Here is a 15230-nt window from a genome sequence, read left to right as displayed (position 1 = left end):
TTTATTTATTTTGAAAGACAGAGAGAGTAGAGGAAGGGGAGAGAGAGAGGGAGAGAGAGAATCCCAGGCAGGCTCCGTGCTGTCAGTGCAGGGCCCAGTGCGGGGCTTGAACCCATGAACTGTGAGATCATGACCTGAGCCAAAACCAAGAGTCAGACACTTAACTGACTGAGCCACCCTGTGTCCCCAGATTTTGCTCAATTTAGAGGGAAGAACATTTTAATGGAGAACTGACTGAAACTGTAATAAGCTAATGAGTTTTCATTATGAATTTCTAGCTTCCTGAGGTGTTAGGGAGAGGTTGGGCAACAACTCAGTGGGGAAGCTGAAGCAGAGATGTGTGCGCGTGGCAACCAGGATAAATCTCTGCCATTTTCCTTCCCATGTTTAGATCCTCTAATTGGAGGAAATGCCTAGGTCTCTAGTTAGACAGAAATTTGATCACAGAATGGAAAAGGAGAGGAGGAAATAACTCAACAATAAATTAACAGGTAATGAGAGTCCCCAGTGCTGTCTTCAGTCCCCAGGACCAAGGAAGTTGTGGTAGGTACAAGGATACAATAAGTAGGCCTTTGAGAAGCAGCAATTAAGAAAGCTTTGGAAGGGGTCAGCACAGGGTACAGGAAGGACCAGCGTTTGGTTGAAAAAAGAGCCCCAGCTCAACACTATTAGGCAATTAGTTAAGTTACATTTAATGGATTAAAAAAGTGTTTATGGATGCATCCATGATACGTGAATCTACTTCATACTAAAAAACCACTTAGCAGAGGACAGTGTCAACCACTGAGAGAAGAAAAGGGACACAAAAGTGTCATAAAGAAAGAAAAGCACCTCCGATGATTATTTATAAAATCCTGACAAGCAGAGGAAAGAGAAAAGCATTCCATACCTTGTGACTGAATTTTGAAAACATCAGACATAGCTTTCTCCTTGAGGATGAGACCCAGAGCCGCCTGGCATAAAAGCTCTTTGGCTGTGGCCTTCCGACTGGGCAACAGTTCTTTGCGGTGTTGAGGGATGAAATCGGTGTGTACGTTCCCAGCCTCAAACTCTGGGTGGCCAGACAGGCTAAGAAGGAAGTCAATGTTGGTGTGCAGTCCGACAATCTAGGAAGAGAATAAAGCCCATATCCCCAGTGAGTGGGAAAAAAACATTTTCCATAGAAATTTGCCATAGAAATCTGTTCTTTGTACTAAAGATATTTCACCAGGGGCAACTCTTAAGAAAATTGAAAAACCTACTAAGGTACCACATGGCGATAGGACAACTCGTAAGGAAAACAAAACAAAACAAAAAACTCACTTCACCAACACTATGTATCTGGACTTAACACTTAAAATTACATTTTACAATACATTAAAAAAAATTTTTTTAATGTATGTTTATTTTTGAGAGAGAGAAAGAGAGAGAAAGGAGAGGGGCAGAGAAAGAAGGAGACATGGATTCTGAAGCAGACTCCAGGCTCTGAGCTGTCAGCAGACAGCTTAAACTCACAGTGAGATCATGACCTGAGCCAAAGTCAGACGCTTAACCAACTGAGCCACCCAGGTGCCCCACAACACATTTTAAAAGTAGTAAACTACATTTTATTCTTTATGATAAAGAGGACATAGGAGATGATGGTAGGTTAGGTAGTGTGGAGACATTTAATTGCCTCAGGCTATGTAAGTGATAAATGTTAAGAAACTTATATGAGATTTATTTGCAAGATACTGAAGACTTGCTGTTCGGAACACTCCCACAAAATAGGAAAACAGAGCATAGGATTTCTATACTGAGGAGGGGACAGGATTAAATGAGCTCAAAGGAGCTTCCTTCCAACACTAAAATCCAAATTTTACACATTGATATAAAAATAAAAAGGTATACATTGAACCTAGATCCACCCAATAAATGGGGTCAAGGGTAAAACCAGCTATCTGAGCCTTGGGTCCATTCATATATTCATTTAATAGCCATTTACTGAGCACCTTTTAGGTGCCAGGCCTTGCTCCAGGTACTGGGGTCATGACGAAGAACAAAACCTCACAGAGATAACAATATCTATAAACAAATATCTAATATGACATCAAGTCATATGAAGAAAAATAAGGCTGGTTAAGGGGAATGAGAACAGCAAAGGGTCCTATTTTAAATAAGATCACCTGGTTTCAAGCTACACCACAAAGCTGTGGTAATAAAAACAATATGGTAGACTGAAACAAAAACAGAAATGAAGATCAGTGGAACAAGTGGAAATAAACCCACACTTATATGGTTAACTAATCTATGGCAAAGGAGGCAAAAAACCATCTTTTCAATAATTGATATTGGGAAAACAGGATAGCTACATGTAAAAGAATGAAACCGGACCACTTTCTCACACCACACACAAAAATAAACTCAAAATGTATTAAAGACCTAACTGAAAGACCCAAAACAAAACTCCTAAAAGAAAACATAGGCAGTAATCTCTTGGATGTCAGCCTTAGCAACATATTTATGGATATGATTACTGAGGCAAGGGAAGCAAAAGCAAAATTAAACTACGGTGACTATACCAAACTAAAAAGCCTTTGCACAGTGAAAGAAACCATCAACACAATGAAAAGGTAACCTACTGAATGGGAGAAGATAGTTGCAAATAATATGCATGATAAGGGATTAGTATCCAAAATATATAAAGAACTCCTATAACTCAACACCAAAAAAGCTAATAATCCAATTAAAAAGTGGGCAGAGGACCTGAAAAGACATTTATTTTTTCCAAAGACATACAAATGGCTGACACATGGAAAGATGCTAAACATCATTCATCATCAGGGAAATGCAAATCAAAACCACAATGAGATACCATTTTACACAAGTCAGAAAGGCTAGTATCAAAAAGACGGTAAATAACAAATGTTGGTGAGGACGTGGAGAAAAGGGAACGCTTGTGTGCTGTTGGTAGGAAGGACATGCTGGGTACAGCCACTGCAAAACAGTATGGAAGTTCCCTCCATATTAAAAACAGAAATATATGACCCAGTGACTCCACTAGTGGGTATTTGCCCATATAAAATGAAAACACGAATTAGAAAAGATATATGCAACCTTATGTTTATTGCAGCATTATTTACAATAGTCAAGATATGGAAGTAACCTCAGTGTCCATCAACAGATGAAGGATAAAGATGTGGTGTATACACATGATGGAATACTACCCAGCCAAAATAAAGAATGAAATCTTTGGGGCACCTGGGTGGCTAAATTGGTTAAGCATTGACTCTTGGTTTTGGCTCAGATCATGATCTTGCAGCCTCATGGGCTCAAGCCCCAGTCAGAATCTGCACTAACAGTGCAGAGCCTGCTTGGGATTCTCTTTCTCCCTCTCTCTCTGCCCCTCCCCTGCTTGTGTTCTCTCTGTCTCACTCAAAATAAATAAACTTAAAAAAAAAAAAAAATGAAATCTTGCCATTTGTAACAACATGGATGGACTCAGAGGGTATTATACTAAGTGAAACAAGTGAGACAAAGACAAATACCATATGATTTCACTTATATTGTGGAATCTAAACCACAAAACAAACTAACAACAGAAACGAACTCATAAACAGGGACCTGGTAGTTGCCAGAGGGGAAGGTTGTGAAGGGAGAAGGTAAATAGGTGAATGGGATTAGGAGGTACAGACTTCTCACTATAAAATAAGTAAGGCACAGGGATGAAAAGTACAGTATAAGCAATACAGTCAATAATATTGGAATACCTTTGGGGACAGATGGTAACTACACTTAACGTGGTGAGCACTGTGTAAGGTACAGAACTGAATCACTATGCTATACACTTAAAACTAGTATAACATTGTGTATCAACTATACTTCAATTAAAAAAAAATTGGGCAGCCTGGGAAGACCTCTGAGGTGAACAGGAGCTGAGGATGCTGAGAAGGGAGTTTTGTGATCATGTAGGGAAAGAACATTCTGGAAGAGAGAACAGGAACACATGGCTCCATGCTGGGTATGTCTAGGGAATGGCAAGGAGACCAGTGTGGTTGGAGACACAGAGATCAGAGGTTAGATCAAATTAATGACATATAACAATCTGGATATCACAGGTTAATATGAAATCCTTTTATGAAGCTACATCAGTGTGGTCTGGGGCTTACTGCACCAAGGAAATTCATGTGCTACAGAAAAGCAACAAATTCTGTCAAATGGGTAAAACTGAACATAATTATTTTCCTTTGGAGAAAATACCAGACTGTAGGCCACACTTGTGTACTTAGTCTTATCTACAGGATGAGTATGAATTTCATATCAGATTTCAGTGAAGTATAACACTGACATTAATAGTTTCAGTCCTGCAATTTTTCTTTTCTAGCTGAATCAAGAAGTCCTTAAACTCTATTTTGACCCATGGGAATGTGAAATCATTTTGTTCCTGACGCATTGGTGGAAAGAAGCTGACAGGGACAAAGGCTGACCAATCGTGACAGACATACTTGGCGGTGGAGATACACAGATCATAAGGTCTCTAACATGGCCCCAGGTCACTCACGTTGTACTGACGAAGGCTGTACCTCAGTTTCGTTAAGGCCGCCTGGCGATCTGCTGCCCACACAACCAATTTCGCAATCATGGGGTCATAATGCACTGAAACTTCATCTCCTGAAATTGAAAAACCACAATAGCCACTCTAAGTCCAAACTTAACATGATAAAATATGACATGCAAGACATTCTGCTGCGGCTTTAACGTTCACTTCATACCTAATCCTCAGGAGCTCTTGCATGGTAGTCGTTACCACGGTTTCATTCACGAGGAAATGAGGCTCACAGGGCTTTAAAAACTCACCACAAGTCTAAGGAGATTATGGCTATCCAAGAGCACCTAAAATAGTGATCCAATATCACACAGGCTGGCTGTCCCCATCCTCTCTTCCTCTGAACCTTGTTTTCCCTTCTCATTTTGGAAGCCAGCGCAAACTGCCTCTACCTTCTCCTGTCACCATCCCTTCTGCCCTTAGCATCCCCCTCCCTCCACCCCTCAGTCTCCTCATGAGAAAAATACAGATAACAATCCAACTATACTGTAGGGTTCTTAGGAGGATTGACAGTAAAAAGGCCAAGTGCCATACCTGGCAGAACTGATAAACAAATAGCACCCATCACTGCTATGACAGAGTCTTAGAGAACAAGAATCTGAACCAGGCAGCCCTGTAAGTTCAGGGCCATGCACACGAAGACCCAGTTCTAAGCGAGCTTGTGCCAACCAACCTGCTGGTTGGAACAGTTAATAAAAAAAAAAAAAAAAAAATCCGAACCAGGCACATCTCACTGGTTAGAAATGGTTCAGGTCAAAAGGATGTGGTGTGTTATCAACAATACTGTTCTAGGACCACTGTGTGATTTTGGGTAGGTCATTTGACCCCTCTGAACTCCAGGGGCTTCATCTATAAAATCAAGGGGTTAGATTACACTCCCTTATCCATCATCCACCCACCTACCCAGCCCAGCACTCACCAACACATATTGAACACCTTCTAGGCCCAGGCCTGAGCAAGATAACATGGAAGACACAGTCTCTCCCTTAAGAAACTTACAATGTAATGGGAAAACTAGACAAGGAGTAAAAGGTTACTGTAAAATGATATAATAAGAAAACGGCCCAATGAATCCACAAGGGGCTCGGGGAACGCAGTTGAGAAAGGTTGGGTAAATTTCTTGGAATGGATTATCCTCCCAGTGCTAAGATGTAAATATGGGAGTCCTTCTCAGAATTACACCTCTGTTATTCTTGGAATACCTTTATTACATTACACTGCAAGTTTTGCTTGCCCCACAGATTCTTTCTTTTCTATTGCAACTGTTCTTTTTCCTCTCTAAAATGTTCTGCTGTTAAGTTAAAAAAAAATCAATATCAAATATTGCTGTGGTTTAGCCAGAGCTCTCAAAATTCTGCCAATCTCTCATCAAGAAGTCCTAATTCCTCATTTTGGCTTTCAAGACCCTGTGTGATTTGCTCTCAACCTGTATCTCTACCTGCATCTCCAACTATTCACCATCCTGAACACTTTTCTCTAGCCACATTATTTTCTTACAATTCTTCAAACACATCTTTAGCTAAGTTCTCCTTTCTTCACTTTTCTGTGTGCTCTTTAATCTGCCTACTAAAATCTACTCCAGACTTCCTCTTACGAATGTGTCCTGGCTCCTGGCTGTACTAGCCTAATATAACATCTAATCTTGAGAATTGCTTTTCATCATTCACCATCTGCAAAACTTCTCTGGCAACTAAAGTCAAGGTAGTAGTAACTCAGAGCATGGACTCTGGAGCCAGAAAGACTGGGTCTGAATCTTGGCTCCAAGAGTGACCTTGGGCAAGTCACTTAACTTCTCTGTGCCTTAGTTTCCTCATCTGGAAGACGGGGGTGCTAAGAATACCTACTCACAGGGTAGTTCTCATGGTTAAAGGAGCCTGCATAAAAAAGTCACCTAGAACAGTGTCCATAGTACACAGTAAATGCTAAATAATTGTTATGATCATTGCTATTAATCATATGCCGAACTGTGAGAGCTCTTGCACTGTTACTATTTTTTTTCACTTTTCTTTATTTCTCTTATTGTTTAGCTTACACTAAGTTGATATATTAATCCTTCAGCTTGATATCAAGTCCCTTGAAGGTTGGAGGGTGTTGGGCATAGCAGGTATCGGTGACCTTTAATCACTTTTAGAAGTAGGCAGAGTAAAAACATGAAACAGTACACACAAAATGTTTGTTATTTAGGTATGAACAAGTACTGCTACATTTTAAAAAAGGGTGTATTGTTTAAAAACACTAGTTATTCTTTAAAAATAACTATTCCAGAAAGATAAATAAAGATTAATGAGAAATAAATTAAATCCTTTATGCTAAAGCATACAAAACATTTCCACAAGACACAGGGAAAAGAGGCCGTCCACAAATAATCATGCACTTAAAAAAAGACGGAGACTTTTTGTTTTATTTCACTTTACCTTGACGCACTCCAGTTTCAATCCTGGTGCAAAGGTCTGCCTGAGGGGTGGAGAGATGCACTAAAGGCCCAGCTCCAGGCATGAAGTTATTGTCAGGATCTTCTGCATATATTCTAGCTTCAAAGGCATGGCCCTGCAGGGTTATTTCTTCTTGGCTCAAAGGAATCTTCTCTCCTGCTGCAATCTGATAAAAGAAGAGTATATGCTTCTGTGAAAATCCACCTTATGGCACCTATGAGACTTGGGAAGTTGATGGTCTTGCCTTTTTCTATGGAAAATGTATATTTGGGCTTTATAATGAAGCCAAATAAAAACTAATTTTATCCACCTACCCGAGTTCTGGGCAAAAGCAAAAAGAGGTTAAAAACAGATGCAGTTTGGAAATAATATATTAATTACAATGGATTTCTAGAGTTTTTAAATAGAGAAAGCAGGAGAACTGACAACTAAATCATTAATATAAAAATCTGTGTTTCTTCAATGTAATCACAACTAAAATTTCTTACTGGCAAGATAGTCTCAGTTTCCATTTAAAACTTTAGCGCTCAGTTACCAAACCAATCTTTTTTTTTTAATAGTTAATTATTAGTTGGTGTTTAGGACTACACTCACAGTTATGGCTAAAGTGTGGCATTTTCCACCTTTGAATCTTTTTTTTTTAAAGTGTATTTATTTAAGTATACCCAATGTGGGGCTCAAACTCACAACCCCAAGATTAAGAGTCACATGCTCTACCAATTGAGCCAGCCAGGCACCCCCATCTTTGTCTTCTTCATCACCAAGAGAGTGATAAAGCAAGACAGAAAGGGGAACATAATGGTTTTTCAATTTTGTTATATTAACATATATTGTATGATACTAGATTATAAACAGGATGATCATTATTATTTATCACTACTACAATTGTATTATTTTGACTATTACATACCAATACAATGACTCTCTCTCTTCAACTAGTATCATTTGGAAAGGCTATTGGAAGACATGCTGTCACTCTCTCTCTTTACTCCCTCCTTAAGTTTTCCTCCAAGATGAGAAAGGGACAAACCAAGAAAGCAAAAGATATAGGGGAAGAAAACTAAGTAATTTAGCACCACTTGGAACTAAACAGGTAAGCTTGAAAAAGAGGCAAAGGTTTCATCTCTTTAAATCTGTAGATAAGGTAAATCAGGAACCACAGCAGTTAAGAATGAAAGGAAAATGGACCAAATTGAATGTCTTTACTGCATGGTGTTTTGTTTTTTGGTTTTTTTTTTTGTTGTTTTTTTTAAAAAAAAAATTTTTTTTAACCTCTATTTATTTTTGAGACAGAGAGAGACAGAGCATGAACGGGGGAGGGTCAGAGAGAGAGGGAGACACAGAATCTGAAACAGGCTCCAGGCTCTGAGCCATCAGCACAGAGCCTGACGCGGGGCTTGAACTCACGAACCGCGAGATCATGACCTGAGCCGAAGTCGGACGCTTAACTGACTGAGACACCCAGGCGCCCCTACTGCATGGTGTTTTGAACCACACTCTGCAGCCATACTGCCTGGGTTCAGATTCTTTCTCTATACTTAACTCTGTTCTGGGCATACTCATATTCTGGGCAAGTTTCTTAACCTCTTGATGCCTCAGAGAAAAGTACATATAGTAAGCATTACATAAGTGTTAGCTATTGTCATTTCATTCATACCCTTTATAGTGAATTACTTTTTAATATTTTAATAAAGAATTCCATTTGTCTTAATATAAACAAGGAGGGCAAGTGGGTGGCTCAGTCAGTTGGGCATCAGACTCTTGATTTTGGCTCAGGCCACAATCCCAGGGTTGTGGGATCAAGGCCTGGGTTGGACTCTGTGCTGAGCATGGAGCCTTCTTGGGATTCTCTCTCTCCCTCTGCCCCTCTCCTCTGCTTGTGTGCATGCCCTCTCTCTCTAAAATAATGTGTGTGTGTGTGTGTGTGTATACATATATATACACAATATATATATTATATATACATTATATAATGTATATATAGATGTATGTATATATATGTGTGTGTATATATATATATATATGTGTATGTATGTGTGTATATACACACATACATACACATACACACAAAGAAAAGAATAACCATGTGTCCATATTTCAAGATGTGATCTTATTTCTGACTATGTAGCCCCATTTCAGTCTGGCTTGTCTTTGTCTATCTATTTTCCTCTCAAGTTGGCTTCTGTCTGAGCTCAGAAGAGATAGACCCTAACCATGCCTCTGTATACTTGGACATCCGTGCCATGGGAGTTCTCTCAGGCTTAGACTTTGACTCTTTGGAACTCCTGGACCTTGGATACTTTTCCAGCACCCCCTGAACATGGCTAGCCAACTGCATCTGCAGCCTGGATGCTCACATCACTGTAGCCTCATTCTAGGGAGGTCCTGGTCCAAGGGGGCTGGTCCTGGAGCTTGAAGTCTTGACTCAATAAGTGGCGAGACTCCTTGTGTTACCTCCTCCTGGAAGCCAGACTCCAAAGTACCTTGAGCATTATAAATGAGGTCCAGTGGTATACTTAAGTTCTAGAATCCCTCCCCAGATAAGAAAAGCCTACTTCCCTTTTGAAGAGCCTCTTTGAAGAGCCTCTTACAATTTCTTGAGTTGCAGAAATAAAAGTCCACTAGTTCTCCTTATATCCAAAAGCTTTCTCTTCCCTTATTCCCTGGAAACATTTTATCCATCATGATTTCAAAATTCTGGACTCTTTTGGTTACAGCTTCATTAAAAAAAAAAAAAAAAATTCCCCCTTTCCTTGAATTCTGGAAACATAAGCACTCTTTCCAAAACTTTCTAAATCCACAATTTTCCTGTTACTTACTAACACTTACTAGTCTGATGTGCCTGGTTTTCATTAGCCCTGGAGGCTACAGAGGCCCAAAAGAATCTTATGGTTCAATTAAAATCACCAATCATCCCCAATGAACCAAAAAAAATAACATCATATTATTGCCCACAGAAGTTCTGAAAAGACCAAATTATGAAAATAATCAAGACATTAACATCACAACATGCAAAAAAAAATTTAGATTCAGAATATATAAAGAACTAAGAATTCTACAGAGATCAAAAATATTTACACTTCTTAAACTTTTTGTCGTATTAAAAAAGCTGTGAAATCAATTGTTTTCACTAATAAGAGAAAAACAGACTGTTATTATTCACATTTGAAGGAATATGCTTTGTGGAACTCCGGTTAAAGCCAGGGCTTCTCAAACTATTTATAACAAAGGAACAATTATAGACTTATATTTTGGTAACATACAGTAGACATAAATAACATAGCAATGGCAAAAATGCTATAAAAATTTCTAAACACTTATTCTGAATGGGATATACTTATCCCACCACAGGCCAACAACGGTGTACAAGTCAGGAACTGCATGTGGCTCACTCTGTTGGTCTAGACTGTTACTTTGGCTCTTCATTCCCAACTCTTCCTTAGCTCATTTCACAGTGGCTAGCATCTGTCCTGCCTCTAAAATCAAGTGCCTGGCCCTGAATAATGTGGCCTCAAGCAGAGCACAAGGCTTTGGCATTGAGATACTGCGGTCACAAGGAAGCCTCAGGGGCAACAGCTCACCTGCGCCTTGCCTAAGGAGAAATGATAGTAAGTGACAGGTTAGAAATATGAGTCCATAAAGTGACAATAATGTCACAGCAACAAATGAAGTATCATCTGTAATATCCCATTTTCCTGTCCTCGTGACAACTACAAGAATTGAACCCCTATCCAAAAGGACACCTTCTTTCAGAAGGCCAGCAGGTAACATATTCTCAAGATTGATCTTTAACAGAAAAAACGTCCCCACCCTAAGCTGCCACTCCACCAAGTCAGTTCCTGTGATCATCTCAGTAACAGGGTGTTCCACTTGCAGCCTTGTATTCATCTCCATGAAGTAGAAATTGTGCTTGGAGTCCATAATAAACTCCACAGTTCCTAAAAGATAAAACACAACAGTCACATTTCAACAGCATATAATAAGTAGAAATCAAAACCTTCCGTGATGTATTACACCAACTTTTACTGTTACCTTTATTCAATGTTAAAATTTTGCATTTCGTGAAGAAAATTATCTTACATTTTGCAGCAGCAAATGATTCTTAATCAAAAATAGGGAACCACACGAAATCTAGCGATAGAAAAGTATGTCTGGGGTTTTGAGAAAATGGTAGCCCAAGCTATGAATAGTCTCAACTGTCGCAGTAATGAGAACATGGTTGGACCATGTGTTATGGCTTCGGTGCACCAAGACCCCTGGAACTTCACACTGAAACATCCCATCTCACTCTCCCCCAGTAGAAAAAATATAACATTGTTTCCTCCAGACTGTAAGCTTTGGAGGTTTCCTTTAAGAGTCCTTTTGCTGGGGCGCCTGGGTGGCTCAGTTGGTTAAGCGGCCGACTTTGGCTCAGGTCATGATCCCGCCAGCGGCCACCCGTGAGTTCAAGCCCCACATCGGGCTCTGTGCTGACAGCTCAGAGCCCGGAGCCTGCTTTGGATTCTGTGTGTGTCTCTCCCTCTACCCTTTTCCTGCTAGTACTCTTTCTCTCTCAAAAATAAATAAACATTAAAAAAAAAAAAAAAAGACTCCTTTTGCTGGGGGGCGCCTGGGTGGCTCAGTCAGTTAAGTGTCTGACTTCAGCTCAGGTCATGATCTCACAGCTGGTGGTGGGTTCAAGCCCCACATGGGGCTCTATGCTGACAGTTTCGAGCCTGAAGCCTGGAGCCTGCTTTGAACTCTGTGTCTCACCCTCTCTCTGCTCCGTTCACACTCTGTCTCTCCCTCAAGAATAAATTAACATTAAAAAAAAATTTAAAAAAAAAAAGTCCTTTCGCTGGTGATGCACTGGAAGATTATTTAGCAACTAAAGCTATATCTTCCCCAACTTTATTAAGGCATAATTTCATATAATAAAATTTAACTTTTTAAAGTGTAGGACAGTATGCTGGGTTTCAGCACTTGAATACTGTCACACATCTACCATCACCATGAAAATGCAAAACATTTCCATCATCCAAAATGTTCCCTTGTTCCCCTTTGCAGTCAGTCCCTTCCCCAGGATGTTGGCTCCAAGCAATCACTGGCCTGTTTTCTATCATAGTTCTTTTCTAGAATGTCATATAAATGAAATCGTATAGTGTGTAGTGTTTTGTGTTTGAGTTTTTTTTCACTTAGCTGAAAGTTAGTTCCATATAATTTAAGACTGTTTTTCAAATTGTGGGTCATAACTGATTAGTGGCTTGCAAAGATTTAGTGAAGTCTTCCAGTTTCTGGCCCAGAAGAAGCTGAGAAGTCACCATTCTAACCTGACAAAAGTAAAAAGCCAAATAAACTGAAAAATCAACAATGTGTCTCAGATCCATCAGAGACGTGAGGTCACAGGGCAAACCACTGCCTCTCAACCTACAGAGAAAGACAGGCAAATACAGAGATTCTCAACTTACTGAAGCAGAAACCCACAAACAAAATTTCTGCAGGAACAAGTACCAGAGGAGGAAAAACTGGACTGTGATTGACGATTTGCTGGACACTCCGTGTGGACAACTCTGAGGGTTACAAACTCCAAGGACAGTCCCCCCTGACCCCTGGCCCCGCCAAACTTCTGTGAGTTTTACCTGCAGGAGTTCTACCAGGTCCTCACAGTGAATACTAGAGAAAAACTCCCTTGAGCTTCCAGCAGTGGAAGGGGAAAAGGAACCATCTGAAGTACACTGGAATTCTGTCCTGGACAAGATTCGTCCGTAAGAGAAATTATGTTACTAGACCCTAAACTATGGCAGTGTCATCAGAGCCTAATTAACGTAACTGGAGGAAGGGAAATACACAGTTCCAGCCATCTTGTCCCACAGAAGTGAATAAATCAAAACAAGTACACAAAAAACACACTGAGAGGCACTGATGAAGTTCACCAAAACACTCAGACCTAATCACAAGACTACAGAACACTTCCCCTTCCCCACACCTAACCACCATATGACTAATGCCCTCTTTTCTGCAGTTCTTTTTACCTGATACATCAGGTCTGGCTATCAAGAAAAATCACAAGGCATACTAAGAGGCAAAAAAACACAGTTTAAAGAGATTGAAAAAGCATCAGAACCAGACTCAGAAATGACAGAAATGTTGGAATAATCAGACCAAGAACTTAAAAACATGCTGATTAATACACTAAGAGCTTTAATGGAAAAAGTGGACACATGCAAGAACACATGGATAACATAAGCAGAAGCACGGAAATTCAAAGAAAGAATTGAAAAGAAATGCTAGAAATCAAAACACTGTAATAGAAATGAAGAATGCCTCTGATGGGCTCATCGGTAGACTGGACACAGCCAAGGAAAGAATTTCTGAGCTTGAGGATATGCAACAGAAACTTCCAAAACTAAAAGCAAAGACAAAAAAGACTGAAAAACAAAGAAACAAACAGACGAAAGAAAACCCAAACAGAATATCCAAGAACTGTGGGCAACTAGAAAAGGTGTAACGTATGCATAATGGGAATACCAGAAAAACAAAAAAGAAAAGACCAGAAACAGTATTTGTAGCAATAATGACTGATAATTTTCCCATTAATGTCAAGACACCGAATCACATGCCTGGAAGGTCAGAGAACACCAAGCAGGATAAATGTCAAAAACCCCCTACACCTAGGCATATCATTTTCAAAGTACAGAAAATAAAAATGAATGAATGAACAAATGAATGAATGAATCCTGAAAGAAGCTGGGGGCGGGGGGGGACACCTTACCTATAAAGAAGAAAAGGTAAGAATTACATATGACTTCAGAAACCAGGCAAGCAAGAATAGTGAAGTGAGTTATTCAAGTGTTGAGTGAAAAAAGTCATCAACATCAACCTAGTATTCTGTATCTTGTGGAGTTACAGTTATTTCTTGTGGAGAAATAAAGATTGTTCCAAATAAACAAAAATTGGGAGAATGTATTGGTAGTGGATCTACCCTGCAAGAAAAGTTAAAAGAAGTTCTTTAGAGAGAAGGAAAATGACACAGGGTCAATACTCCAAAAAGAAACAGCCTTAACGTGTATGCACCTAAGAACAGAGTGTCAAAAAAAACTGAGAACTGCAAACAGATGAGTCTACGATACAGTTGGAGATTTTAACAGTCCTCTATCAGAAATGGACAATCTAGCAGGCAGAGAAGTAAGGACATAGTTGAACTTAATAGTACCACCAATCAACTGGATACAATTGATGTCTATAGACTACTTTATCCAACAAGAGCAGATTACACATTCTCAAACTCACAAGGAACATTCACCAAGACAGACCACATTCAGGGCCATAGAAAAGACCTTAACAAATTTAAAAGAACAGGTATCATACAATGTTTGCTGTCAAGACCACAATTAAACTAAAAATCAATTGAACTAGAAATCAGTAATAGAAACAGCTGGAAAAAAAATTCCCAAATACTTGCAGATTAAATAACATATTACAAAGTACCACATGGGTCAAGAGGAAATCCCAAGTGAAATTTAAAAATATTAAAACTACATAAAAATAGAAATATAACTTTAAAATTTGTGGGCTGCATTGAAAGCAGTGCTTAGAGGGAAATTTATAGCACTGAATCCATATACTTGAAGAGAAGAAAGATCAAAATTAAGTTTCCATTATAGAAAACTAGAAAAAGAACAGCAAATTAATTCCAAAGTAAGCAGAAGAAAAGAAATAATAGAGTAGAAATATATGAAATTCAAAATAGAAAATCTATAGAGAAAACCAACAAAACCAGATCAATAAAATATACAAGTCTCTAGCCAAATTATTTAAGAAAAAAAGAAGAGACAAATTATTAATATTGGAAATGAAAGAAAGCAAATCAATATAGGTCTTGTTAATAATAATAAATTAATAATCCTATTAATAATTAATAGGATATTAAACGTGTATTATGAACAACTTTATGCCCATAAATTTGATAACTTAGATGAAATAGACCAATTCTTTCAAAGACACAATCTGCCAAAAGTCACACAAGGAAAAAAAATCACTCTGAAACAATCTGAATAGGCCTATATCTACTAAGTTGAAATGATCATTAATAACCTCCAAAACCTCCAAAATAGGCCCAGATTGGCTCACTGATGAGTTCTACCAAGCACTGAAGATAGAATTTATACCAATTCTCTATAATCTCTTCCAAAAGGCAGAAGACAGAATACTTCCTAACTCATTTTATGAGGACAATATTACCTTAATAACAAAAC

General features: G+C 38.9%; 1 protein-coding gene across 2 annotated transcripts in view; it reads right to left on the bottom strand.

Moving 5' to 3' along the window:
- The window catches only part of MCCC1 (methylcrotonyl-CoA carboxylase subunit 1), a 56128-nt gene that overhangs the window by 15510 nt on the left and 25388 nt on the right, over positions 1-15230 (bottom strand). For both annotated transcript variants that reach the window (XM_015063596.3, XM_015063597.3), the window contains exons 10-13: positions 10807-10934; positions 6979-7162; positions 4520-4629; positions 890-1106 (exon numbers count right to left, since the gene is read on the bottom strand). In XM_015063596.3, the coding sequence (XP_014919082.3) occupies positions 890-1106; positions 4520-4629; positions 6979-7162; positions 10807-10934 (639 nt within the window). The remainder of the gene's footprint in view (positions 1-889; positions 1107-4519; positions 4630-6978; positions 7163-10806; positions 10935-15230) is intronic.

Source organism: Acinonyx jubatus, chromosome C2 (assembly GCF_027475565.1).
Source record: "Acinonyx jubatus isolate Ajub_Pintada_27869175 chromosome C2, VMU_Ajub_asm_v1.0, whole genome shotgun sequence".
Lineage (NCBI taxonomy): Eukaryota > Metazoa > Chordata > Mammalia > Carnivora > Felidae > Acinonyx > Acinonyx jubatus.
This window is presented reverse-complemented; position numbering and strand designations above follow the sequence as displayed.